This window comes from Telopea speciosissima, chromosome 4 (genome assembly GCF_018873765.1).
Source record: "Telopea speciosissima isolate NSW1024214 ecotype Mountain lineage chromosome 4, Tspe_v1, whole genome shotgun sequence".
Lineage (NCBI taxonomy): Eukaryota > Viridiplantae > Streptophyta > Magnoliopsida > Proteales > Proteaceae > Telopea > Telopea speciosissima.
In genome coordinates this window covers 67,438,121-67,466,083 of record NC_057919.1, presented here as the reverse complement: position 1 = coordinate 67,466,083, position 27,963 = coordinate 67,438,121, and the positions used below count along the sequence as shown (strand labels likewise).

At 38.1% G+C, this 27,963-nt stretch overlaps 1 protein-coding gene and 1 pseudogene across 1 annotated transcript; both read left to right on the top strand.

The window, feature by feature from the left end:
* Positions 1 to 22,963, top strand: LOC122657735 (probable anion transporter 1, chloroplastic). The gene is made up of 5 exons (XM_043852528.1): positions 1 to 58; positions 2,904 to 2,969; positions 14,714 to 14,798; positions 14,895 to 15,090; positions 22,834 to 22,963. The coding sequence occupies exons 1-4, from the start codon at positions 44 to 46 to the stop codon at positions 14,990 to 14,992; spliced, it is 264 nt and encodes an 87-aa protein (XP_043708463.1). The 5' UTR covers positions 1 to 43; the 3' UTR covers positions 14,993 to 15,090; positions 22,834 to 22,963.
* Positions 22,964 to 23,977: 1,014 nt separating this feature from the next.
* LOC122659573 lies at positions 23,978 to 25,061 on the top strand (annotated as a pseudogene).
* The last annotated feature ends 2,902 nt before the right edge of the window (positions 25,062 to 27,963 follow it).

Sequence of the window (27,963 nt, the reverse complement as noted above, 5' to 3'; positions counted from 1 at the left end):
GGGCCCAGCCTTCTTTCTCACTCCAGCCTTAGCAGTGCTATGCATGGCATGCAGTCAGGTTTGATCCCATTTATTAGCAAATGGATGTGGGGGCGGCTGATTTTATTTAAACATTTTTAGAAATTATATGTTGACTTGCTTTGAGTTGGTAATTCCATTTGCCCTTTACTAGAATTATTTTATGCCAATTTAATTATTGGTATCAGAATTTATAAAGAGAATGATAGTAATTGTATAGACTAGTATTCCCCTTGATAAAAGGGTATGAGTAAAGAACAAGTCATGATACACTCAGAACTATTTGTCACTGGACATAGTGAGCATACTGATGCTTGGGTAGCTAGTCACATGGGATTGAATATGATTTTGGGTCAAGTTGTATGATTGTTTGTGAGGCATAAACAGTTTGCACAGTAGCTACGAATCATTTAAAAGAAGTAGTAGAACATAAATCAAACTGAAGAATCAGAGAAATAAATATTAATAAACTAAATTCTAGTTAATCTTGTAATTTTCATATTAGTCACCAAAGTGTGACGATAATCCTGTTTTTCTTCATGCCAATACATACAGATTTGTTTTTACATTAGAAAATCTCTCCTTAGGAAACCATAGTTGGGGGACAGAAGACTGTAAACTGACATGTATTACTGAGCAATGAGACCTTAAACAGGGTATTTATACAGGTTAGAGGACCAAAAAAAAATTAAAGAGAAGGAAACCAACCTCCAGTCCCCAATTACCTAACCCTACTACCTAATTTAAATAACAATCTAGACCATTACTATCTCTAAGATTGCAAATACTCATGTGTGCGTGCGTTTCTCTTCTCTTTTTTGGAGAATAAGTGTAGCAGGTGTGTGTTGCTATATCAACATGCATATCCATGTTGAAGCGGTGATAGATGTTGGTATGGCCAGAAAATGTTAAAATGGCTATTCCTTGTTATGTATATTGTTTGAGTTAAAATAAAGCCGCAAGCGTACGGGTGAATCGTAGCTACGGGTTGAACACGAGGAGATATATGCCACTCTATTTAACTAATTTAAAAGTAATGCAAAGTGAACCGAGTTAATTTAAAGTACTAAATTAATGCCAATTAAACTAACGGATCCTAACTTACAAGCAGTTAACGAAATTTAAGGGATTAAGTTGGCGTCCTAACACATGAACATCTAAACTATCAAACTAATGCAAATTGAAAGTACTGAAAGTGCATCCACACATCCAAAACCACGTAAACAAAATAACCACATAAAAAAATGAAATAAAAGAATTAGAGGGAGAAGAAGAAGAAGAAAGAAAGAATGAGATAGAGGAGAGGGAGAATGAGATTGAGAGTTTAGAGAATGCAAACCTAGATGTGCTTGAACTGGATTAATTGAAGAATCTTGAATGAATACTTGCATGAACTTACCATGGCCTCCTCTTCTAAATCTCCTAGTCTTGTCATCAACATAGGAGCTTAGACTAGGAAGCTTTAAAATAAAACTATTACAACCATATTGAAGACATTAAAGCATAAACTAATCCTATTACAACCATTAACTAATCTTATGAAAGCAAAATTAAGAACTTGAAAAAACTAATCTTATGAAATCAAACTAAGAACTAAAGCCAAAAATAGGAGAAGAAGATAAAATTTCACTAAGTGAATGAACAATTTTTACAAGAGAGGTAGGGGGTATTTATAGGGGGAGAGGGGAGAAGAGAGAAAAGGGAAGTGGTAGGAGAAAGATTCCCTAGAAAAAGAGAATATTCTCTTCTCCTTCCTCCTTTACATTGCTTGACTCCCCAAGAAAAAAATAAAAAATAGAAAGAGGGAGAGAAGAGAATATTGTTTACATATACCTTTTATTTCTAGAAAAGCAAATTTTTAATTCTAATTTGTGCTTTCTTTTCTTTGTAGATATCTTCTCCAAGCAATAAAATCAAAGCATCTTTGATTTTTCAACCTTCCATAGATGAGAAAATATCTTGTAAAATAAATCTATCCCAAGTAGAATTTCAGAAGTGCCCTTGAGAAGTTGGAGGAGAGAGAGAATAAGGGTGATGACTAGGATTCCTTTAAGAATAAATAAAATACTCATTCTGTCTTTCAAAAAACGTGGAGCATGGGATGCTTATATAGGCCTCACCATAGTGTTCCTTGCGAAAAATCACCTAAAATAGACCCAAATTTCGTCCAATTCGGAGTTGGGGAGCCCAAGATATCTCAAGTTGAAGTTGGACTATCCAGAGCCCTCCAAATGGAATCTCTCGGCTAACAGAAAAACTTCTCAGAATTGTGCTAAAGCCCCTCGAATCCGAACTTCTGCTTTACTTTGTCCTCGGCCGACTATCAATAATTATAAATCAACCCCTGCAAACCATTTTCGTGCATCGTTACGAAAACGGCTGTAACTTCTTCGTTTCAACTCGGAATCAAGTACCGTTTGAACCGTTGCGAAGCTGAATCGATGGGCTACGCATCCACACTATTAACACCTTTAAAGAGCTTAAAACATTTTTTTAGCATCATCTCCTTCATTTTCACAAGAATTCACCTAAACCCTAAAAAGCACAAGAAAGCACCAAGTAACTCTGTCCAATGTGGTAAAATATATGTTTTATGCCCTAAGATTTCACTCATAAATGTGCTCATCATATATGTTAGTGGGGTCTTGCGAGTGAAGCAAAAATGCAAATTCATTACTAGAGCAGAACCGAGCTCAACTTCTTCTTTTTATGATTCCTAGTATCTCACATTCAGCATTGACTGTTATTAGAAGCAAACTGTTCAATTGACATTTCTGTATACCTTTTGTTGTTACTCTTGATTTCACTCCATTTACTATCCTATTTCCTCCAGTCAACAATTTTAATGTAATTGAACTTGATTGTACATATGTTACTTCTTATAGGGATCGGATGTTTTTTCACAGTCTGGTCTCTATTCTAATCACCAAGACATTGGGCCACGTTATGCTGTAAGTTTCCCCTTGATATCTTGCCTACTTTGTATGAGATATTTTTTAATGTTTTTTTGGTTTGAGCTGCAGAAAAGGTTTCTCTCCATGTAAGTTGATTACCTCCATGGTATTTATAGATTTATTTTGTTCAGAAAACAAAAGGTAACATTGCATGCAAACAACAAAACAACAGTGAGGGATAGCTGAATAGTTCATACACATTGAATATCCATAAGCACCAATAAATCCCTTAGTTGATCAAAGTGGAGCTCCATGAAAAATTCATCTATGTTGCAATCTTTGGGATCTTAAGTTTGTGTTCTCAAGTATTATTACATCTGCAATCTTTGGGGCCCTTAGTTTGTCCCTTTTCTTCTGTTTTGAGTTTTCCAGTGAGTAGAGGACATTGCTTTGTGTGATGGTAAAAATCTTGGGCTGCTGTACTAGTGTGAAGACATAGCTTAAAATACCAAAGGTTAGGCTTGTCCAAATCCACTCCTTCCAGGACACTGCAAAAACAGGACTTTCTGAGGGGTCAGGTGGGGTTTTGGTTAGGACATTTTCTATAATTCTTGCTAATTTTATCCAAGGCTTGGGACATAAAAGATTTATATATTTGAGAAGTGCTAGGAAGAGATGTATTTCTACCAAACACCACAATTGCCACCTTGTGCACTGGCGCAAAAGAAATAGGTCGACTAGAATCATAAAGTTTTCAGTACGCAACCTGGTTTTGGGTTGGAGTAGATTGGTCAGGCAAGGTTGTTTTGACATGTCAAGGGACCTTGACTGTTGGCACAATCACACAAATCTGCAATATATTCCTTTCATTAGTTGGCTACAGACTCCAATGGGAAGAGTGATGCTGCAGATCATGTTGGAATTGTGTGGCCCAACACAAGTTTATTTTGTGTAATTTTTGCACATTATTGGACATTTCTATATTCTCATGGCACACGTCATGTGGCATTTATATGTTGTGGCTTGTAATTGGTACCATGGTTTTTGGTCTACCTGGCTAATGGACTGGTGTTTTGGATGATCATCCTGATGAGCCACTTTATAGTCCTCAATTTGACCGCACCTATCATGATGTATTATATGTTTATGTATGCATTGTTGGACTGTGATAGGTTTGAGGGGTGCAAGTCAAAATTGCTCAGACTATGGGAGACGTGAGGACTAGTCTCTTGATGGTTAGTACACATAAGGTCTGTGGAGTCCATCCATGGAAAGACCTCGTGTACGTTGAGTGTTGATCTTAGTGACTAATATTCCATTGCCAGTGACTTGACAATTACAGGAGTGTACGCGTACCTACAAACTGCCATTTTAAAAGGTTATCGTTAATGTGGTTTTGTGAAAATATTTTTATTTATTGATATAAAAATATTATTTATTTTCTATCTTTGCAAAACCACTTTTTTGATTTGATTTTAGTGAGGGCAGTTTTATAATTTTGTTTCCTTTTTTGTTTGGGGGCATTTTTGGTAATTGTTAAGGTAAGCCCAAAAGGCATTCTGGATATGGCTATTAGGTGGCTAGCATCTCACTTAGGGTTGGACTTTATGGCTGGTCTTCTCCACCCTAGAGATATAAATATCTTAAGGTCACACAGGCAAGGGGATTTTGGAAGCTCGAAATACCGAGTTGTGGTATACCTGTCCAGCTGGGGTGAGCACCCTGATTGCTTGTGAGATCCTTGAAAATTTTAGTGACTTCATCAAAGTATGATCATCTACAATCTTTTCTAAAATCTACTAAGAAAGGTTCAAGTTTTCTTCTTCAATTCATTCATCGAAGTATTTAGATTCACATATTTAAAAAGGTATGTCTTTTTCCCTTTTCTTCTATTGAAAAATCCATAGATAAATTGTTCCTTATAGAATGGAACTATACATTTTCTTATTTGAGATGCTACTAGGGCTCTCATTCTAACAGCACAAGCAATGATGGCTCTGCTAATCTAGTGTCCTAGATCATTTCTTTTGTTTTCGATGTTTTATGGATTATTTATTTTTCAAAAAGAATTTGTATACGTTCTTCTTTGAATTTGATAATTGTTCTTGGATACTTTTTGGTTTGATCTTCAAAGAGATAATGTTTCTTTCAACATTTTGTTTGTGAAGTTGAATAGTTATCTACGTATACATAAAGTAGAAAAGAGAATTATTCTTTATGTAAAGCATTTATTGAATGAGTGTGACATTTGAAGAGATTTTGCAAAAATCAATAAAGTCATTGAAAGTTATCTTAGAAGTTAAAGAAAGCAATAATGACTTTTGAAAAGGTGTCATTGAAACTTAATTATTCTTCTTGGAATTTGAAAAGTTTTTTTAATATATACAAAAGGACATTGGTACTTGAAAAATTGTGTTGGAGGATGAAAAATGGTTCTTGTTTCTATATGTTACGTTGTACCAAGCCATCTAAATGCTTTTGGTTCATTACAAGCCATATAATGTATTTTGGTTCATCTCAAGCCACCTACTATTATTGGCTTATCAAGCCATATTATTGATATATATTCATTGACTCAAGCCGTTTTGTTTTGTGAAGCTAATTTTGTCCTTTGTGGCTTCCTTATTATATTATGAAATAAATTTAGGCTTTATATTAGGCTTGACTTGTTTCATTCGGATAATGTTATGGACTAAATTAAATTAAATAAAATAATTTTGTTTCATATGTACCCATCTCAAATTTTATAAGAGTATGGGTTATGATATATTCAAGTGCTGCATATACCCAATCCTATTGGTTTCAGTGGGAGGATGGGTTTGGGCATTTGATGTTTTTTTTATGCATATTTTGTTCACTATTCCGATGCTCACACATGATGACACCCATCGGTTAATCATATGGATGAGATAGGATTGTGAATAAGCATAAGAATGTTTGTGTCGACGCCCATCGGATGCGGGAAGGGTTTAATTTATTAGTGGATTGATAATTGATTTATGCTTTGTGGTTCTTGATTGATCAAGTTCTTACCTACACCCATCGGATACGGGGAGGATTTGAGAGATCATAGGACTGGTTGATTTTGCCACATGATGTCCAATAATTTAATTTTGTGCAAAATGGTAATGGGCCTTAGTCTCCAATCTTATCATATATGTTGTATAGTTATGACAGATGTGTCACACCTGCAAACCACCCCCTGGGAGGATTTGGCTGGTGACCCGAATACCCGAAGTATTCGAAGACCTCCAGGACCTCGATGCAGTATATACACATCACAAGCACAACACCAAATCAAGAACAAAAGTTTTTCATTGATCAGAGTGCGCAAAAAGTACAATTCACAAGTTTATATTTATATATTAATTACATTCAGATCCTCTTTTTCCCTGACAACCCTGATTTACATAGTTTGGTCCATCGGATAAAAAACAAGCTATACTAAAATATTTACACTAGAAATACATCTACCAAAAAGTGTGGAGTTTTAACAAAAGAAAACAAATGAAAAGACTTCGTCATTAGTCCTTGTTCTTTAGGTAATCCCCTATGCCACCATCATATCCTCCTACAAAAACATCTAAAAGAAAATATTCCACAGGGGTGAGTTCCACCGAGCCCAGCAAGTAAAGGATAGATCACACACAAGTATTCACACATACAAAGCAAAAATCCTAAATGCATGGATTCAATTTTAAACCTAATTTCCACCTAACAAATAATGCCTAAGTCTCTAGGTTGTACTACACCAACAACTCGGGAAAACAGACTTGGGTCCGTCAACTCAACCCAAGCTGTAACCTCAATTGTTGCATAGAGCCAACACCGGTAGTAATCCCCAGATCCCCCCGTGGGTAGACTCCGATGATCATAGCCTGGACCCCACCCCGGTATTCTACACACTTCTCAGCGACAGGGAGCTATGATCACCCAGCACCTGAACCCCTGCTGATAAGGGTTGTAGTACCAAGGAATGACGTCCCTAGCCATATGCAGACTAAGGCATAGTACGAGGTGTACTGCCCCGCATCCTATACTACGGCACACCATACCTCTCATTTCCAAGCCATCTACGGCATCTATTCTAACACACAAAGTTCACATTCCATCACATGCCACATCGCATTGAAATTCCATAATTTCATAATCATAAGATGTAAATGAAATAATTAATAAAACAGGTTCTAAAAAGAATAAATTCATACTTATGCATGATTCCTAACAATTAATCTTAAAATGATAAACATTCTAAAATAAAATTAAGGTCTATCCCCACTCACCTTGCTATGGTTGAGTTTGTGAAGTCGGATTGATTCTCGAGTCGATTGTCGGTATGCTCGATGACCCAAGAGTCATGTCCTATTATTTATCAATCAAACATATATGTTAGGTGGTGCTCTAATGTTATTGGAGTCTTAGGATAGGTTATGGTCGATTTGGAATAGGTCTGGAGTTAAGAAACAACTCTCAGTAACTCTGGTCTATGTCTCTGGTTGACCAATGACTTCCACTAGAGGCAACCAGAAACAAAAATTAAAAGAAAAATGGTCTTCCTCAATTGACATCAGGGATGGTGTCTAGGTTATAAATTATTCAATTTGAACCCAAGTATAGGTTTTGAAAAATGGGTAATTTGTTAAATTGAGTTAAGGTTGGGTGTATGCAATGGTTTTTGGTTCCAACCAAAAGGATTTAGTCATGTATGCCTGAGTTTGGCTTTTAAGAATAGATCCTTACCATGTAGATCAAAGAATAATTGGGAAAAATTCCAAAATGGTGTCAAGCATAAGTTAGAAGCTTTGGATCAAGATTTCTAAGCTATTATCAAGGATTACTACTGGGTAGTAGTTCATATGAATTTTGCATCTTGAAAACAGTTAAGTCTTAAGCTTTAGAGAGAATTGATTAGTTGAATTTCAATTAGGAACTTAGGGAAAGGGAGGACTGATTTCAAGCTTGATCCTATTAAGCTTACACAAGATAATTAAGTGAAGGAATATGTACAGCAATTCAGCTATAGGCTATACATCAAGATGGAAGAGAGAGATAGAAACTCTTACCTTTAAATCTAAAAAGAGAATCCCAAGTTCTTCCCCCTCTTCTTCTCCTCTTCTTCCTCTTCTTCGTTTCTCTTTTCTTTCTCTTCTCTTTTTGTTTTAGTTTCAATCGGTTGAAACAGTGTAGATGAATAGATTAGATAGGTTTTTTAATTTTTTTAAATTAATTCTAACATGGGTCGGTTTGGGTTTAGAGAGGATTTAGTTTATTTAAACTTTTATATCCCAAAATAGTCGACTTTAACATTAATCACTAAGTTTGTCTCTTAGTGATAGTTTGCATATCTTTTATTAAATAGTATATTATTTAATTGGGTAATAGATTAGATAAGAATTGAGTTTAGTTTTATCTAATGTTTATTTAGATAAGTAATACTTATTCAACCGGTTTGGTTAGAAAGGATTAGATTAGTTTAATTTAGTTTTTCCTTTTCTCTTAAACAATCAATTAATACTAATTACAATGTTTGTTTTTAGTGGTTTGTTTGTAATAATTTATATTTAAAGCCGATTCCTACACGGATATTTGGATTTTGTAGATCCCATGGGTCCTAGAATGTTGGGAAAAACATTCCAAGTCATTAATCGGGATGCGACGGCGAGATCCCCGACTTGAGGTACCGGGTCCCGCACTCCCGAGACAGGGAATCTACAGTAACGGCACTCTGGTTGATATGTGTGGTTGACCAGAAGATCCACCAAAGTGTTTTTAAGTACTGTCCAAGTGTCGGAACACCTCGAGCTTTAGTGGTTTCGCGCAATAACACATTTCCCACGATGTTTTCATGTCCCAAATACCCAAAACATGGTCGGGGTCGCTTTCCATTATCTATACATTAGATTGTAAATTTTAAAATTTGTATAGGGGAGGTACGCGTCATTTACCGGTAGACAATACCCGTTCAAACATCAAAACAATACTCCAAAACATATACAAGGCTGCTACTTCAGATTCTGGACCTACCATCGGATTCGGGTTGAAAAAGCCAAGCTGTAACAAGATGGTTGGTTCTTCAAACTCTCTGAACATGTCTAACATTATGAAAAATTGCATCCTTACTGGACCCAATTATGCTGAAAGGAAGCGTAGAATTGACTTGTACATTGGGTTCCATAACTATTCTGTTTGTATTAAAAAGAGTTGTCCTCCTATGCCGGGAGCGCATTCTACCAAATCTGCTAAGACTGCTTATAAGAAATGGACAGATGCTGATAATAAGGTGAAATACTTAATGTTGGATTACATGACTGATTCTCTCATGGTTGGCTCTATGAATAATCCATCTGCAAAAGCTATTCTAGATAGTCTTGAACTGAAATTTGGGAAGAAATCAAGCCAACATATTGAAGGTTTGTGGGAAAAGTTCATTAGAACTAAACTATCTGAAGGAGGAGATGCTAGAGAGCATGTGAACAACATGATTGCCATAGCTGAAGAATTAAGTCTTCAAGGAAGACCCGTTGATGAGAAAACAAAGATATCCACTATTTTATCCTCTGTGCTTGATTCTTATGAAACTGTAAGGGAGATATATTTTGTTTCTGGTTTGGATTGGTCTGTGGATGACTTCTTATCCAAGGTCACTGGTCATGAAGATGCTAAGATAAGAAAAAGGGATTTTGCAGTTAATGCTGTAGAACAGAAATCAGATAGACCCACTAATGGAAAGAAATATCAGAAGAAGAAAAAATTCAACAATAGAAAGCAAGATTGGGGGAAGAAAAAGAGAACCAATGTGAAACAAGATATTGAGTTTAAATCAAGACAGATTGTTTGTTATTTCTGCAAGAAGCCTAGACATAAGAAGTCTCAATGCTACTCTTTTTTAAGGACTGCTGGAAAACAACCCCAAGGTATGTTTGCTACCTTAATGCTAGATGAGATTAATACTACGATTATTAAATCTGGATTATGGTGGGTTGATTCTAGAGCAACTGTACATGTCTCCAATACCTTGCAGGGGTTCAAGCAACTAAGGAGAATAAGTGACAATACCAGCTTCATCTACATGGGAAATGATGACAAGGCGGAGATTGAAGGAGTTGGAGTTTTTGAATTAAAGTTGAATGATGGAACAGTTTTTGATCTAGTTGAATGTTTGTATGCTCTTAGTCTTAGGAGAAATTTGTTATCTGTTTAAATGCTCGAAAAACTTAGATATGAGTTTTATTTTGGAAATGAAAGATTTTTAATGAGTAAAGATAGTAAAGTTGTTTTGCATGGTTTTAGAAACAATAATATGTATCAAGTGCAATTGTGTGGTAATATTGTGTGTGATGTGGATGTTGTTGTGAAAGATAATGCTACTTATCTTTGGCATTTGAGACTGGGGCACATCAATATAGATAGAATTGACAAATTGATTAAGTCTGGCATATTAACTGGAGTAACTCTAAAAAAGTTTTCAACATGTGAAAGTTGCATTTCTAGGAAAATGACTAAAAAGTCTTATCCAAAAGGTGAAAGATGTTCTTGTGTTTTGAAAAAGGTACACACTGATGTATGTGGACCTATGAACATCACTGCCAGAGGTGGTTTTCGTTATTTTATTACTTTCACTGATGGCTTTTTTAGATTTGGTTTTGTGTGTCTGATGAGACATAAATCTGAAGCCCTATAATTTTTAAAAACATTTCGACTTGAAGTTGAGAAGTCGACTGGGCAAGTGATTATGTCTCTAAACTCAGATCGAGGTGGAGAATATTTATCTGATGATTTTGAGATGTATTGTCTTGAAAATGGCATTAAACATTTTCACACTCCACCTCACACTCCAGAAACTAATGGGATTGCAGAAAGACGGAATCGAACTTTGCTTGATATGGTTCGAGCAATGATGGCTACAACAAATTTGCCAACTACTTTTTTGGGTGAAGCTTTATATACAGCTATGCATATACTTAACAGAGTTCCCACCAAAGCTGTGGATTCAATCCCTTATGAGATGTTTTATGGTAAGCAAGCCAGTATTGCTCATATTCGAGTATGGGGGTGTATTGCTCATGTTTTGATTCCTGATCCAGATAGAAATAAATTGTTATCTAAAACTAGAAGGTGTGTTATAGTTGGGTATCCTCACAATTCAAAAGGATGTAGGTTGTATGATCCTGAGTATAAAGTGATAATTGAGAACAGGAATGTGACATTCTTGGAGGATCGTTTTGATAGTGGGAGTACAGATGATATTGATAAAAGAGTTTTGAAGGAATTGGCTAAAATTGATGAAAATCATCCAAACCCTATGGATGAGGGATCCTCAGATCCTATTATATCTTCAAGCCAAAAGAAGCGTAAGGAACCTCCTCAGCCAATAAGAAGAAGTGACAGGATATCAAAAGCTCCAGCCATATTAGATTATTATGTTTATTTGAGAGAAACATATGAAAGAGTGTCTACTAATGAAGTTGTTGAGGATCCTATCACATATTCTCAAGCTATGTCAAATGTTGATTCTCAATAGTGGGTTGTTGCCATGCAAGATGAAATCAACTCTATGCATAAGAATGGTGTGTGGAGATTAGTTGATAGACCTGTGAACAATAAAGTTGTTGGTTGTAAATGGATCTTTAAAAGAAAGAAGGATGTGTATGGAAATGTTGAAAAGTTCAAAGCAAGGCTTGTTGCCAAAGGCTACACTCAAGAATATGGTGTTGATTATGATGAAACTTTTTTACCAATAGTAAGGATATAATCTGTTCGTGCAATTTTGGCCTTGGTTGCATATTTTGATTTTGAACTTTATCATATGGATGTAAAAACTGCATTCTTAAATGAGAATCTTGATGAAGATGTTTTTATGGATCAACCTCTGCAAGTTAGAGAAATCTATATATAGGTTAAAATAAGCTTTATAACAATGGAATTTACAGTTTCATGAATCCATTGTTGGGATTGGATTCACACAAAATACTTCTGAAGCTTGCATCTATGTGAAGAAAGAAGGTCACAATGTTGCATTTCTTACATTATATGTGGATGATATTCTACTTGCAGGGAATGATGTTAGTATGTTGATAGAAATAAAATAATGGTTATTCAATACTTTTGAGATGAAAGATTTGGGTGAGGCTTCATACATTTTCGGTATCAAAATTGAGCGAGACCGTGACAAAAGAAGTTAAGTTTGTCTCAAGAGAAATATATCGATACATTATTCAGGAGATTTCTCATGACTGATTGTTAAGATTCCTTATAATCATCTCAGACCGCTCTCCAAGGATGATAGTCCTGAGTCTAAGAAGGAAAATTTGGATGAAGCCTTATATCCTTATGCCTCTGCTGTTGGCAGCCTGATGTATGCAATGATTTGTACCCGGCCTGATATAGCTTTTGCAGTTGGCATGATCAGTCGATTTCAAAGTAACCCTGGTAGAATGCATTGGATTGTTATGCAATGGATAATGAGATATCTAAAATGAACAAAAGGCTTTAGATTGCCTTATCATTCTAATGAGGCTAATGTCATTGGGTATTATGATTCTGATTATCAAGGATGCGTTGATAGCAGAAAATCTACCTCTGATTATATATTTACTTTATGTGGTGGTGCACTTTTTTGGAAAAGTAAGAAACATGAATGTGTTGCTCAATCCACTATAGAAGCTGAATATATTGCTTTGAATGCCGCAGCTAAAGAAGCGGTGTATCTTCAAAAGTTCTTATCAGAACTCGTGATAGTGGATTGTGTGGAAAAGCCTATTTCCTTATTATGTGACAACACTTCAGCAATTGCCATCACTAAAGACCCAAAGTGCCACTCTCGTGCTAAGCATATAGAGGGTCGATATCACTATATTCGTGATGTGATTAAGAAAAAAGAGGTAGATGTTCAGAGAGTGCCATCTAAGTCTAACTTGGCTGATCCCTTTACAAAAGGCTTGCCTTTTGGTGTATTTGAGAAACATGTAATGGATATGGGATTGTGTTAGGCCAAGTGGGAGACTGTTGGAATTGTGTGGCCTAACACAAATTTATTTTGTGTAATTTTTGCACATTATTGGATATATCTATATTCTCATTTTGTGGCACACGTCATGTGGCATTTATATGTTGTGGCTTGTAATTGGTACCAGGGTTTTTGGTCTACTTGGCTAGTGGACTGGTGTTTTGGATGATCATCCTGATGAGCCACTTTGTAATCCTCGACTTGACCGCATCTATCATGATGTATTACATGTTTATGTATGCATTGTTGGACTGTGATAGGTTTAAGGGGTGCAAGTCAAAATTGTTTAGACTATGGGAGATGTGAGGACTAGTCTCTTGATGGTCAGTACATATAAGGTCTATGGAGTCCATCCTTGGAATGACCTCGTGTACGTTGAGTATTGATCTTAGTGACTAATATTCCATTGCCAGTGACTTGACAATTATAGGAGTGTACGCGTATCTACAAACTGCCATTTTAAAAGGTTTTATCGTTAATGTGGTTTTGTGAAAACATTTTTATTTATTGATATACAAATATTATTTATTTTCTATCTTTGCAAAACCACTTTTTGATTTGCTTTTAGTAGGGGCAGTTTTGTAATTTTATTCCCTTTTTTGTTTGGGGGCATTTTTGGTAATTGTCAAGGTAAGCCCAAAAGGCATTCTGGATATGGATATTAGGTGGCTAGCATCTCACTTAGGGTTGGACTTTATGGCTGGTCTTCTCCACTCTAGAGATATAAATGTCTCAAGGTCACACAAGCAAGGGGATTTTGGAAGCTCGAAATATTGGGTTGTGGTATACTTGTCCAGCTGGGGTGAGCACCCTGATTGCTTGTGAGATCCTCGAAAATTTTAGTGGCTTCAACAAAGTATGATCATCTACAATCTTTTCTAAAATCTACTAAGAGAGGTTTAAGTTTTTTTCTTCAATTCATTCATCGAAATATTTAGATTCACATCTTTAAAAAGGTATATCTTTTTCCATTTTCTTCTATTGAAAAATCCATAGATAAATTGTTCCTCATAGAATGGAACTATACATTTTCTTATTTGAGATGCTACTAGGATTCGAGATGCTACTAGGGCTCTCTTTCTAACAGACCACTCCAGCAAAGAGGCACTGGTGAGTGGAGATAGGATGATAGAGTTTTTTTTTCTTTTAATATGAGCTGGATAGCTATATATAAACGGAAGGTTTCTTTTATCCTTGGCATGAAAGGATATAAAAAACTATAGAAAATAAGGATGACACAAACACTTGTAAAGTGATCTGGGTGCTGACTTATGTTGGATCCAAAATTCTAAACCTTCCTGGTACTCATTTAAATCAAAGGAGTTCATGGGGAAGACCTTATAAGGCCAAAATATAATTTGAGGAAACGAGTAGAAATAGCAATAACAATCAAAATCTTATATTTTCATACTTTATTATTAATTTTTTTTTGCTAACGAACGTATCCAGGCCTTCAGCCTAACTATTCCCTTGGGTCCATCGAGCACCACAATCACAGAACCGGGTCATTCAAGGGTTTAAGTGGAAAGCCAATTAAATCCAAGGTGAGTGGCCCCAGGCATGTAAGAAGAGTAAAACACAGGTCGCCTGTCGATTTAGACCAGCGCCCATGCCAACTCCGCTACCCCCTTGGGGTTTCTTTTCATACTTTATAAAATTATGAAATATTAACAAATATTTGTAGACTTGCCCCTTTTGTTTGCACATATCTCCGTCATATGTTCATCGAAACAAGGAATCTTTCAACTTTGGCTGTCTGTCAACACAATTTGTTATGTAAATTTTGGAAACATAGGGAGTATTGCTGGGACTATCAAACACTGTTGGAGTGCTTGTTGTTGTCTTTGGCATGGCTGCCACTGGATACATTCTCCAACAAGGTACAACCATGAAACCAACACTGTTTACTTAATTGCTGTGAGGTGTCACCTTTGGTTAAACTTAATTACTTGAATCTTTGAATTTAACTCTTGCAGGTTCATGGGATGATGTCTTTAAAGTTTCTGTCACCTTGTATATCATCGGCATATTGGTCTGGAACTTCTTCTCAACTAGTGAGAAAATTCTCGAATAGGGGAAATATTAAATGATAGAAAGAAGGGAAAGAAAAAGATGAAGCTTATAATGAAGGGACAGAATTCGTAAAGGTCAAAAGAAGAGAAACATAACTATGTTAGAAAAGGAAACTTGGTGGGTGAATATTGGATATTCAACCCAATATTTGATTCCTTTAGCTATGCATATCTTTCCTATTGGAGAAAGATTGGATGGGAGATAATTGAGTCACTTTTGGTAACTCAATATATGACACCCATGTGAGCTAGCATATTTGGGGATTTTGTGAGACAAATATATATTATTTGTGGAATCACAAAATCACACAAGAGATACACAAGAACCCAAACGTGGAGCTCTCTCTTCTCCTCCCAAAATTCATTTTCTCCTTCTCTTCTTCTCTTGGTGTTTGATTCTAGAAGAAATCAAGGTGTGTGTTCCTTGGTGGCTTAGTGAACCTGTGGGAACGCAAAGCTTGCGTGGTGCGTGGAACGATTGCGAAAGGGCTATCATCGGTTGGAGGTCTTGTACTTGTGAGGCTTAGATAATAATCGATCCCTACTTCGTTCTTTATTTTGAATGACTTCTTCATCGATATTGTGATCCTATTTACGCTTTTGTTGCGATCGCACTTGCGATGCCTTTAGTGGCATCAGAGCCTCTTTATCGATGGGATTGTTTTCAAATTTTTTTGTTCATTATTATGTGATGCTTATGAAATTTTATCCCATTTTATTAAAAAAAAAAATTTGAGATGAGATGCATGCGCACATAGGGGCCGCTGGCTTGCTGCCTACGTACGCCCCTAGCTGCATGCACCCCACCCCAAACCGTGCCCATACCCCCCATGGCCATGTGTACCTGGCCTTTTTTTCTTGATTTTCCCTTTTGATTTGGCTATTTTATGTAGCAATTTTTCAAAAAATAAAAAATTTCTGGTTTGTTTTATTGGGAAGATCTCTTGGAGAAGATGGGTGGAAAGATCCATTCATTCACCCACCTTCCCCATATCCATAATGGCTTAAGATATTTTTATGGATTAATATTTTTTTTGTAAGCATGTATGTAATGACATTGTAGGGGCATGTGTCATGACCATTATGACATAAGTTGTCATGGTAATGGTTATGTGTTGTACATGATCATAGTGACATTGGATTGTCATGGTAATAGTCATGTAATGCACATAACCATTATGGCATAAGTTGTCATGGTAATGGTTGCATGATGGATGCATTGGATGCATATGATCATAATGACTTGGATTGTCATGGAATGATGTTTTATATGTTTTTGGGCATTTTTCACATAAATATTGGAATATTATTTTTGAGCATCATATATATAATGAGGACCATGGTTATGGGATTTAAGAAATTAAATGCATTAGACGTATGTGTGTGCTAGACATGGCATGGTTGTGATTTTATATGTAATTTTCTTTATTATCCTCCAGGCGGTCTAATTTTGGTGGACTAGTTTCCTGTTATGTAATTTTATTTATTTGGAAAGGGTTGTAATATTTTTTGCATAGTTTAAAAATATTCATTGTAACCACTTGGAGACTTTCGTGGATCATGGATTATGGATCGTGGATCATGGATTAGGGATCATGTCGGTTCATTGAAGAGAATATTGAAGGAAGGACATGCTCTCTTGGAGTGTCCTAATTTATTACAATTTTTTATTTTCCCTGTAATAGTTATTGCATATGTATTATCACACTATAATTGCCATGAGTGGGAGCGACATATGGGGCTATGATTGCTCCCATCCATTTTTAGTCAAAGTGAGTTTGTCTTTGTCATGAACTCATGTTGATTAAAAATGCTATCCCATAACCATTGGTGTATATATATGTGTTCATAGTTTTCCATTGGATGAATGTGCTTTTATACATTGGATATATGTTTATAGTTTATATGCGTTTCCGTTTTCCCTCATTATAATACAAGTGTGATATGAAAAACCCTGGTTGGTGGGATTCTCATGGCCTCCCTTAGTTGGTGAATGCAGAAATGCCATTGATTCACCCTTGTAGATGCCGATAGGATGATATTTGGGTGAATTGGTGAAATTGTCTGCATTCATCTCACATATGATAGGTAGAGAATATGGTCAGTGGAATGTGTTTTATGATAATAGGCATTTGCCCACAAACACCATAGTTCCTTCTAAAATTAAGGGTAAATACTTGACTTGAGTGTGTGTCAGTCGATAGGAATAGACATGACACTTAGGTGGCCAAATACATTGAAAGTCTAAGTGACGGACAGAATAGTCCACCCAACCAAGATGCGAATGATGAACTCCAATAGACTAAGTCAGGAGCATGAGGGTTGGTCGTTTCCAATTCATGCCCTACAAGCTAGAGGAAAGCTTGGGGTGTGATTGACCATTGATTGTTCTTACCCTAGTTATTTTACTGGTTGTAGATCATGTTAATTAGTAATTTTTGTACATCATGTAGATTTTAAAAATGTCAACCCAAATGAACTATGCCATCCTTATCAAAGACCATGTTTTGACTGGCCTTAACTATGTTGACTGGAGGAGGAACATCAAGTTACTCCTATTTACGAAAGGTCTAATGTCTGTCCTAGACGAAGATGAGCCTGAATTCCCTAATGAGGATAACCCTGATTCTAAGCCTGCCTATGAGTTGTTTCGATAGAAAAACTCTAAGGCAAAACTCCTTGTGTTGAGTTCTCTGGAGAAGACCATTGCTAATTCGGTCAAGGATCTGTACTTGACCAAGGACATGATGGAGGAGTTGAAGGAGAAGTACGAGAGGGAAGAACACCATGCCCATCATCAACTGGTGACACTCCTCCATAGCACGAAGATGGCTCAAGGTACTCCAGTTATTGACCATGTTATGAAGATGAGGAACTTGTTCTTGGATCTGGAGAACCTTGGGACATCATTCAAGTTGAATTATAAGACGGATGTCATCTTCCACTCATTGCCTCAAGATAACTATGGATCGTTTATTGTTAATTACAACATGAATAAACTTTCCGTGGAACTCCCTGAGCTGGGTAACATGTTGTAAGAAGTGGAAGCTGCATTCAAGAAACAAAAAGTGGAGGTCTTGGCTACAGAGGACAAGTCTTCTTCCTTAAAGCCCAAGGGCAAGAAGAAGAAGAAGAAGGCTAACAAGGGCAAAAACCCTAAGGTTGGCGATAAGGGAATTCAGAAGAATAAGAGCAAAGGGACTTGTTTCTGTTGTAAGAAGGACGGACATTGGAAAAAGGAATGTCGTGCTTTCCTGGCTGCTCAGAAAAAAAAGCAGAAGAAACAAGAAAAAGGTATTTATGAAACCTTAGTTCTTTATGAGTTTAATTTGTCAGAGGAACCTACTAACACATGGTTGGTGGACTCGGGGTCTACCTCCCATATTTACAACTTGCTGCAGGGGTTCAAGCTAACAAGAAGACTGAGTAAGGATGAAGTTCGGTTACGAATGGTACGGGTGCTGAGGCCGTTGGAGATGTTTCTTTAGTTTTTTTATAATAGTACTTTAGTTTTAAGAGATTGTTTTTATGTTCCTCATTTTAACAGGAACATTATTTCTGTTAGTAGGCTTGTTTTGGATGGTTATACTTTTCTTTTTGGTAATAAGTTAACTATTCATTTGAACAATTCTTTTATTGATTCTGGCCTACTAGATAACGGATTATATCTCTTAAAACCGGTACTAGAGGTTAATAAGATCTCCAATAATTCTTTAAAAAAAAAATCAGCCCAAGATAATTCAACATATCTTTGGCACTTGAGGTTAGGTCATATTGGAGTAGAAAGGATAAACAGGTTGGTGAAGGATGGACCTTTGGAATCATTGAAGGTAGAACCTTACCCAACCTGTGAGTCGTGTCAGCAAGGAAAAATGACCAAGAAACCCTTCTCTAATAAGGGAAGAAGAGCCGAAGCAGTGTTAGAATTGATACACTCAGATGTATGTGGATGCATCAACGTTCAGGCGAGATATGGTTATGAATACTTCGTGACCTTTTACTGATGACTACTCTCGTTATGGTTATATTTACTTGATGTACCGCAAGTTAGAAACCTTTGATAAATTCAAGGAATTTTGAGCGGAGGTTAAAAAATAGTTGGGTAATTGCATCAAGTGCCTTCGATCTGATCGAGGAGGAGAGTACTTATTAGATGAGTTCAGAGACTATTTGAAAGAAGTTGGGATTATAACCCAGTTGACTACCCCAAGAACACCTTAATAGAACGGAGTTTCAGAAAGGAGGAACCCGAACCTTGTTGGACATGGTTCGGTCTATGTTGAGTTATTCGGAACTGCCATTGAGTTTTTGGGGTTTTACGCTGGAAACTGCCATCTATATACTAAACAGTGTACCAACGAAGTCTGAGACCAGAACACCTTTTGAGTTGTGGTATCAGCATAAGCCTAGTCTTCAACATCTTAAGGTGTGGGGTTGCATAGCACATGTGAGGAATTAACAGACAGATAAGTTAGAATCCCGAACAGATAGATGCTATTTCTTGGGATACCCTAAGACTATAATAGGCTCCTACTTCTATGGTCCTGTTAATCAAAAAGTCAAAGTTAGTAAGCATGCGACTTTTCTTGAGAATGACATGATCTCACCGAGATCAGATCCAATGATCATTAAAGAAATAACTGATGACCAAGTACCCTCTGCACCGATAGAGGTTCCAGTTGACGTACCCACAGTTGAGCAATTGCCTCAAGAGCCTAGGAGGAGTGGGAGGTCTATCAGACCACCAACTCGTTTGAACCTTCTCATTGAGGAGCATCAAAAGGTGGAAGAATTCCACATGGTGTCTGATTGTTCAGACACAGATCCTTATACTCACGTTGAGGCTCTTAAGGACGTTGACTCGGTGAAATGGCAGGAAGCTATGCGCGGTGAAATAGATTCCATGGATTCTAACCATGTCTGGACTCTTGAAGATCTGCCAGTTGGGGTAAAACCCATAGGGTGAAAATGGATCTACAAGAGGAAGAGAGGTGTGGATGGAAAGGTGGAACGTTTCAAGGCAAGACTGGTAGTGAAGGGATACACCCAGAAAGAGGGTGTTGATTATGATGAAACCTTCTCACCTGTAGTGATGATTAAATTCATTCGAATTCTATTATCGATTGCTGCATACCATGACTATGAGATCTGGCAGATGGATGTACAGAGCTTTCCTTAATGGTTATCTTGATGAGGTCATATACATGAATCTGCCAGAGGGTTTTGTCTCTTTAGGAGAGGAAAATAAGGTATGCAGCTTATTGAGGTCTATTTATGGACTAAAATAAGCTTTCAGATCATGGAACATCCATTTTGATCAAATAATCAAGGATTTTGAGTTTGAACAAAACATTGATGAGCCATGTGTGTATAAGAAAGTCTGTGGGAGTGCCATATGTTTCCTAGTCCTATATGTGGATGATATATTGTTTATTGGGAATGATGTGGAGTTACTTTCATCTGTAAGGATGTGGTTATCTAAAACATTCTCAATGAAGGATCTGGGTGGAGCCAGCTACATCCTAGGTATTAAGTTTGTGAGAGATCGCAAGAAGAGGATGTTGGATTATCACAATCCACCTACATTAACAAAGTGCTTGAGAGGTTCAACATGCAGGATTCGAAGAGAGGTAGTGTGCCCCTCAGACATGGAATCGGTTTATCCAAGTCACAAAGTCCTTAAACTCTTGAGGAAATTGAGACTATGAAGAGAGTTCCTTATGCTTCGGCAGTAGGAAGTCTAATGTATGTCATATTGTGTACCAGGCTAGATATTTGTCATGCCGTAGGGATTGTGAGTCGATATCAATCCAATCCAGGAAAGGAAGATTGGACAGCTGTCAAGGGGATCCTCAAGTATCTAAGGAGGACCAAAGATTACTTCTTTGTGATCAGTTGTCAGTAGTTGGATATACGGATTCGAATTTCCAAACTGATAAGGATGACAGAAAGTCCACCTCTGAGATGGTTTTTGTAATTGGTGGGGGTGCAGGAATTTGGAGGAGTGTCAAACAGAAGTCAACAGCTGATTCCACAACAGAAGCTGAATACTTGGCAGCTAGTGAAGCAGCCAAGGAAGGGGTCTGGCTCAAGAAATTCTTGACAGACTTAGGGGTGGTCAATGAGCTAGTGGAGCGACCCACACAACTTTTATGTGACAACAGGGGAGCTATAGCACAAGTAAAGGAACCAAGAGCTCATCAGAGGAACAAGCATGTGGAGCCAAAATATCATTTGATGTGTGAGATTATTTAGTGTGGTGATGTAGCCATAGCTAAGGTAACATTTCTGACCCCATGACTAAGACATTGCCTCCTAGTGTTTTTGAGAAACATGTTGGGAATATGGGGGTGAAGTCCATGGGTGACTGGCACTGATGTACAAAATTCCTTCTATTTGAATTAATAAATTCTTATTTTGATTAGCATGATCAGTTGTTGAACTCAGTTTTAGTCCTTAGGCATTTATACCTAAAACTGTTCACCACTAGGGATGGGACTGGACATCCCATCCGATATGGTGGTCACATTGTGTGTGCTTAGGGAGGATCTTTTTCCAAGACACAAATGTGAGTGTACATTTGGTGTGTACATTGGACTGGATCATTGAGAATTTCACATGTGATGTACTGTTAGTCCATTAAGAAAATGAGATTCTCTTAAGTAGTTCACGATTGGTCCCTTGACCTGAGGGGTCCTTATCGGCACATTCATATGTTGAGAGTTTTGGTGTACCAATGGTTGATGTCTCTCTCTGACTATATATCGGTGCGCTGGATTCTCAATGTCTGACTGTATTCGAAAGAGATGCCCAACATGGAACCCATAGCCCATACGTTGGGATTATGTTGAGGAGAGTATTTTATACAGGATTGGACCCAAATCCGGATCCGGTAGCATCTTCAAAATGTTTTTGAAAGGTTTTTAGTTATATATATATGAAACATTACCTATTTTTATGAACATTTTGCTTGAAATGTTTTCTCTCGGTCCAATTAAGGTAATTGAATCTCTCGATCGGTGTAACGGTTCATTGAGGATTAACAGTCTCGTACACATGCCTTATATTGAACCATGCAGCATTGTTTTGTGGGGGACTGATGCTTGTTTTAACTACTGTCTTGGGCGTAGGTTATTACATCTACTTAGCATCTTCGATGTCATATTTCTTAGAAGATAAGTGGTATCCCATTGCGATCCTACCCCTTTTCTTTCAGTTCCATTCATCTACGCGGTAACGGTTGATCCTGATTCCCTTTTCATGATCCTCTTGTAAGATTGGATCTTACAGTAGGATGGAGGAGATTGTTAGAAAAGAAAACTTGGTCGGTGAATATTGGATATTCAACCCAATATTTGATTCCTCTAGCAATGCATATCTTTCCTTCTATAGAAAGATTGGATGGGAGATAATTGAGTCACTTTTGGTAACTTAATATATGACACCCATGTGAGCTAGCATATTTGGGGATTTTGTGAGACAAATATATATTATTTATGGAATCACAAAATCACACAAGAGACACACAAGAACCCAAACGTGGAGCTCTCTCTTCTCCTCCCAGAATTCATTTTCTCCTTCTCTTCTTCTCTTGGTATTTGATCCTAGAAGAAATCAAGGTGTGTGTTCCTTGGTGGCTTGGAGGAGACATAAATCTTGACTGTGTGGGAATGCAAAGCTTGCGTGGTGCGTAGAACGATTGCGAAAGGGCCATCATCGGTTGGAAGTCTTGCACTTGTGAGGCTTAGGTAATAATCGATCCCTACTTCGTTCTTTATTTTGAATGACTTCTCCATCGATATTGTGATCCTTTGCGATCGCACTTGCGATGCCTACAAACTAGAATATCAGGTTTCAGGTGAATGGAGCTAAACGTGGCCAAAACCAGAATGCCACCATTTTGGAATTATCTCTCCTTCCGGTTGACTCATTTGAAGCTGTGCCCCCACAAATATGTGGGTGTCGCTTGGCTTGAAAACCATCTTTGCACAGGTTTCTAAAATTCCTTTAATTCTTATATAAATGTTTTAGTTTAGAAAATTTCAAGTAGTTCTTCTTGGACCTTTTCCCCTCTATAGGCAGTATGCAGTAATTAAGCGATAACCTCATGGGTACTTGAATCTCTAGTAATTTTTTTTTGGCGAAAAGAAAATCCATTAGAAACTTAACAAAGATTATAGAATTTAGAAGCTGTACCAGATATTACCTGAAAAAATCCTCTGCAGTGGCTTAATCTTGTGGTGCCTTGCAGTTCGGGCCTGAGAGCTCGACATGTGAAAGATGCGATATCCAATGGTGCTGAGCTCGAGAAAAAAGAAAAAAAAAACTGGGTTAATTGAGCTCGCACCGTTGGATGAAGCATCTTTCATGTGCCGAGCTCTCAGGTCCTAATTGCAAGGTACCTCAAGATGAAGGAATTGCAAAGGATTTTAATCCATATTACCCCCACAGACTTGGTAGTTCTAGATCTATTAGCTAATACATGAGCTGGCCTAACTGCCTACCATGTCACTTTATTAATATATACATCCTCAAAGCGATCAAAGTATGATATGATATTAAGTAAGAGATGGAATAGCTTCCAAGGCTATGTATGAAAATTCTCCTTTTTTAGCCAGAGCACCATTTGCCATTTGAGTAGAATCGGTCTATACTTCTATTTACTTGATGCCTTGTTCTTTTGCTTCTTGTTATCCTTGTTGAATGACTTGTCCTTTAACTTCATCTGCAGATTTTACACATCCATAATCTATTTAAAAAAAACATAATTCTTAGGGAAATTTATGTTTATCATCCCTGTAATTTTAAACTATTACATATATCACCTTTGAAATTTCATCTATTTCAAAAACTTCTTGTGTATTTAAAATATTCTTACAATCGTACCCCTATCGTTAGATTAGAACAGTTAAGCTTCATCCAAATTTAATCTAAATGCTCATAATACTCTTAATAGCACTTCGTCCCATATTTACCCTCATTTTAAAATGAAGTGCTATTACATTTTTACCCCCATTAGGGATGAAGCATCATCTTCTCAAAATTGAAAAAACTAATACAATGATGAAAACGAAAACCCATCGCTGCTGAACAACCAACAACCTCCATCGCCATTACCGATTAGTCTTTCCTCTTCAATTCTATCACAGAAATGGCATCGTCCATCGAGATCTCAAGCCCCAAAATTTTCTCCTTGACGATCAGGGCAACCTTAAGGTGTTTGATTTCGGTCTCTCTTCTCTCCCAGAGCAATTGAAAGATGGGCTTCTCCGCACGGCTTGCGGAATGCACGCTGCATATATAGGCCCTAAAGTGGTTGGACGCAAAGGCTACGACGGAACCAAAGCAGATGTTTGGTCCTATGGTGTTATCCTCTTCGTCTTCCTCGCTGGATTCCTCCTTTTCGACGATTCAAATCTTGCCATCATGTACCAGAAGATTCATCATTTGTATTTTTAGTTTCTGTCATAGTTTTCAAAACCGATGAGGTGGGTGGTCGCTGGGCTTCTTGACTCAAATCTTGAGACCCGCATCAGTATCGAAGCTCTAATGGAAGTGGGTTGGTTCAAGAAATCCTTGCAATCGAAGGATCAGAATCAGAACCATCAGATACAAACCCTTTTCGATTTGCAGCTAACAATGTCGCTATAAAAAGGTTCAATGAGCGCTTTTGATATAATATTGATGTTGTTAGGATTCGATTTATCGGGGTTGTTTGAAGGGAGGAGGAAGTGGGCAAAGAGATTACATCAATGATAGAATCAGCAGAGAGGATTGTGGAGACTGGAGAAAGTGAGGGAAGTTGAGAAGAAATTAGGATATACAATAGAGAGAAGGAAGAAAAGTGTGATTGGGTTGGGGAAGGAGAGGATAGGATTGTTGATAGAGGTGTTGGAAGTAGCACCTTCGTTGTTTATGGTACAAGTGAGAGTGGGGAGTGGGGAAGGAGGAGTACAGTTGGTGGAGTTGCAACGGAGAGAGCTAAAAGTGGAGCCTGAAGACATGGTGGATCCAGATCTTCGGCGCGGGCTGCCCATCTTGCCGTCCGTAGACACAAGGTGGCACGCTTGATCGCCTTACCCCTACCTAAGCGCTTTGCCTGAGCAAGGGTAAGGCGGTCATTACGCACGGCCATGTGTCTGCATAGCATAGGCAGGACAGGGTAGCTCGCCAAAGAACATCTGTGTTGACACAAGGATGCTGTCTAAGAGCTTTCCACTTACCTATCCTTAATTTGGTGGGGTCTGGCTTTTCTTAAAAAAGATATAGATTAATAGTACTATCGCTCTTATTGATATTTAAACTACTAATGTTGTATATGTTGGATGGTACTCTTGAACCAACTAAGGCCTATAAGTCTCTGTGATGTGGTGTTTAAGGTCATTACAAATGTTATTGCTACCCGGTTGTATGGCGTTCTGGACTAGATCATTATGCCTACACAGTCAGCCTTTGTCCCTTCTAGGCTAATCTCGGACAATATATTCATGGCCCATGAAGTTTTTCACTACTTAAGGAGGAGAAAGAAGGGCAAAATTTTTTTTTGGCCCTAAGGCTCGATATGAAGAAGGCCTACGATCTATTAGAATGGGCTTTTATTGAAACGGTGCTTCTTAAGTTGGGGTTTTAGTCTAGGTGGGTCAATATGATGATGGTTTGTATCTCATCAGCAAATTACAACATTCTCATTAATGGTACAGTCAAAGGGTCAATTAAGCCTTCAAGAGGCATCATGCAAGGAGACCTCCTATCACCGGCCATCTTCATCCTCTGCTCCCAAGCCCTCTCCTCTGTTATTTCAAAAACCGAGGAAATTGGGCTCCTGCATGGTATTAAGGTGCGGAGTAGAGGCCCTTCAATCTCCCACCTGATGTTCGCGGACGATTGCCTCTTGTTCTCGGAGATGAAGCTAGATGAGGTGTGCAACCTAAAGGCCTATTTAGAGCTTTACTATAAGGCGAGCGGCCAGGCAATCAATCTTAAGAAATCTCGATTCACTTTTAGCTCCAACACACCACAAAAATTCAAGCGGTGGTTCTCTAGAATCCTAAAAATCCCTTATGGCAATGGAGCGGCTAAGTACCTAGGGTTGCCGACCGAATTTGGGGTTTCAAAAGTGCAAGTCTTTAAGGAGTTGGAGGATAGGGTGGGGAATAGGGTCCAAAGTGGAAACATAATCTTCTCTCTCACACGGGCCGCGAAGTGATGTTAAAAGCTAAAGTCTTCTCCATGCCAAACTACACAAGCTCTCATTTCAAGATTCCTCAAGCCATCCACAAGTCTCTTGAGAAGCTGGTGACCAATTTTTTCTGCAGGAAAGGTGATCAAATGTCCAAAATCCAGTGGATTTCTTGGGAAAGACTTAGTCAACACAAGGATAAGGGGGCTTGGCCCTAAAGGATCTTGCGCTTCAAAATGTAGCCCTACTCTCTAAAGTTGCTTGGCACTTATGGAGCCAGCTCGACTCGTTATGGGCCAAGTTCATCAAAAGCATATTCCCACATACAGATTTCATGGAGGCCCATTCTGGACACTAGCCTTCGTGGGCTTTGAAAAGCTTGATTGAGGGAAGGAAAGCTCTTTGTAGTGGTCTTTGTTGGAAGGTGGGCACAAGGCATCACATCAGGATCTAGGAAGACAAATGGGTGCCATCTCTAAAGGACAACAATAAGCTCTAATTCATTAGACTGGCTGGGTGCAATGTGATCTACGTCGAGATTGAACCAAGAACTTTTAAATACCTTCTTCCAACCTTCAAATAGAAAGGCGATCATGAAAATCCAATTGACTATCTTCCACTGTGAAGATTCTGAATTCTGGCCAGCAGCGAAGAACAATGTCTACTCAATAAAATCTGCATATCGAGTGCTTGCTGACCAAAGTGCCCAGCGCCGAAAGGAAAAAGCATCTTCCTCAAGACTCCATGAATGGGATGAGGTAGACGACAAGGTTTGGAGCATCATTTGAAAGTGCCCAACACTTCCCAAAATTAGGAATTTTATGTGGAGAGCTTATGCTAGTGGGTTTGCGACAACTGAAGCTCTTCACCTGAGGAAAGTTTCCATTGACATGACATGTCATCGATGTGGGGCACCTATGGAGTCGATTGACCATATCCTACTGGCGTGTCCCTTTGCTAAGGCTATATGGTTTGGTTCTGCCCTTTCCTACATCAATCCTCAGCTGGTTGAGCCACGATTCCTTGAATGGATCAAGTCCTAGAGTTCAATTGTGGCAGGAAACAAGAGAGCTAACAAGGAAGTCATAAGTCTTGCCTCTTTCATCGCTTGGTTTTTATGGCTGGCCCGTAATGATCTCATTTTTAAGAAGAAAGTATGGTCCCCAGAAGAGGTGGTTATAGCAGCCACTCGAGTGCATGCTGAGTTTACCCAAGCTTCTCTACAAATAAATGCTCCTTCTCCCCCCTCGGTACAAAGGCAACAAAGTGTAGGATGGTGTCCCCCACCAGCTGGGTTCCACAAACTGAACAGCGATGACTTACTAAAGCCAGGTACAGATAGTGGAGGAATGGGGTTTGTCATAAGGGATGAGCAAGGCTCGTGTACCCGTGCAGTCTCCATATCCGCCAAATTCTAGTCAATTTTGGTTGGGGAGGCCCTTGCACTGCGGGCAGACCTCCTTCATGCTCTCGGTGAATGTATTGATAGGGTCCAAGTGGAGTCGGACTGCATTGACTTGGGCCTTCTCATCCAAAACCAGCAGAAGACTAACCCAAGTGTCGTGGAACCAGTGATCCATGATATTCGCTTGCTCGTGTCATACTTCGTGGAGTTTTCGATCTCACAAATCTTTAGGGAGACTAACAGCACTGCTGACTCCCTAGCCCGGAAGGCCCTGTCTCTTATGTGTGAGACGATGTGGCCTATTTCCTTTCCTTGGATTCAAGAGTTATGTAATTTGGATTCCTTGGCTGTAACATGTTCCTCTGATCATTGAAATCGTTTTTACCAAA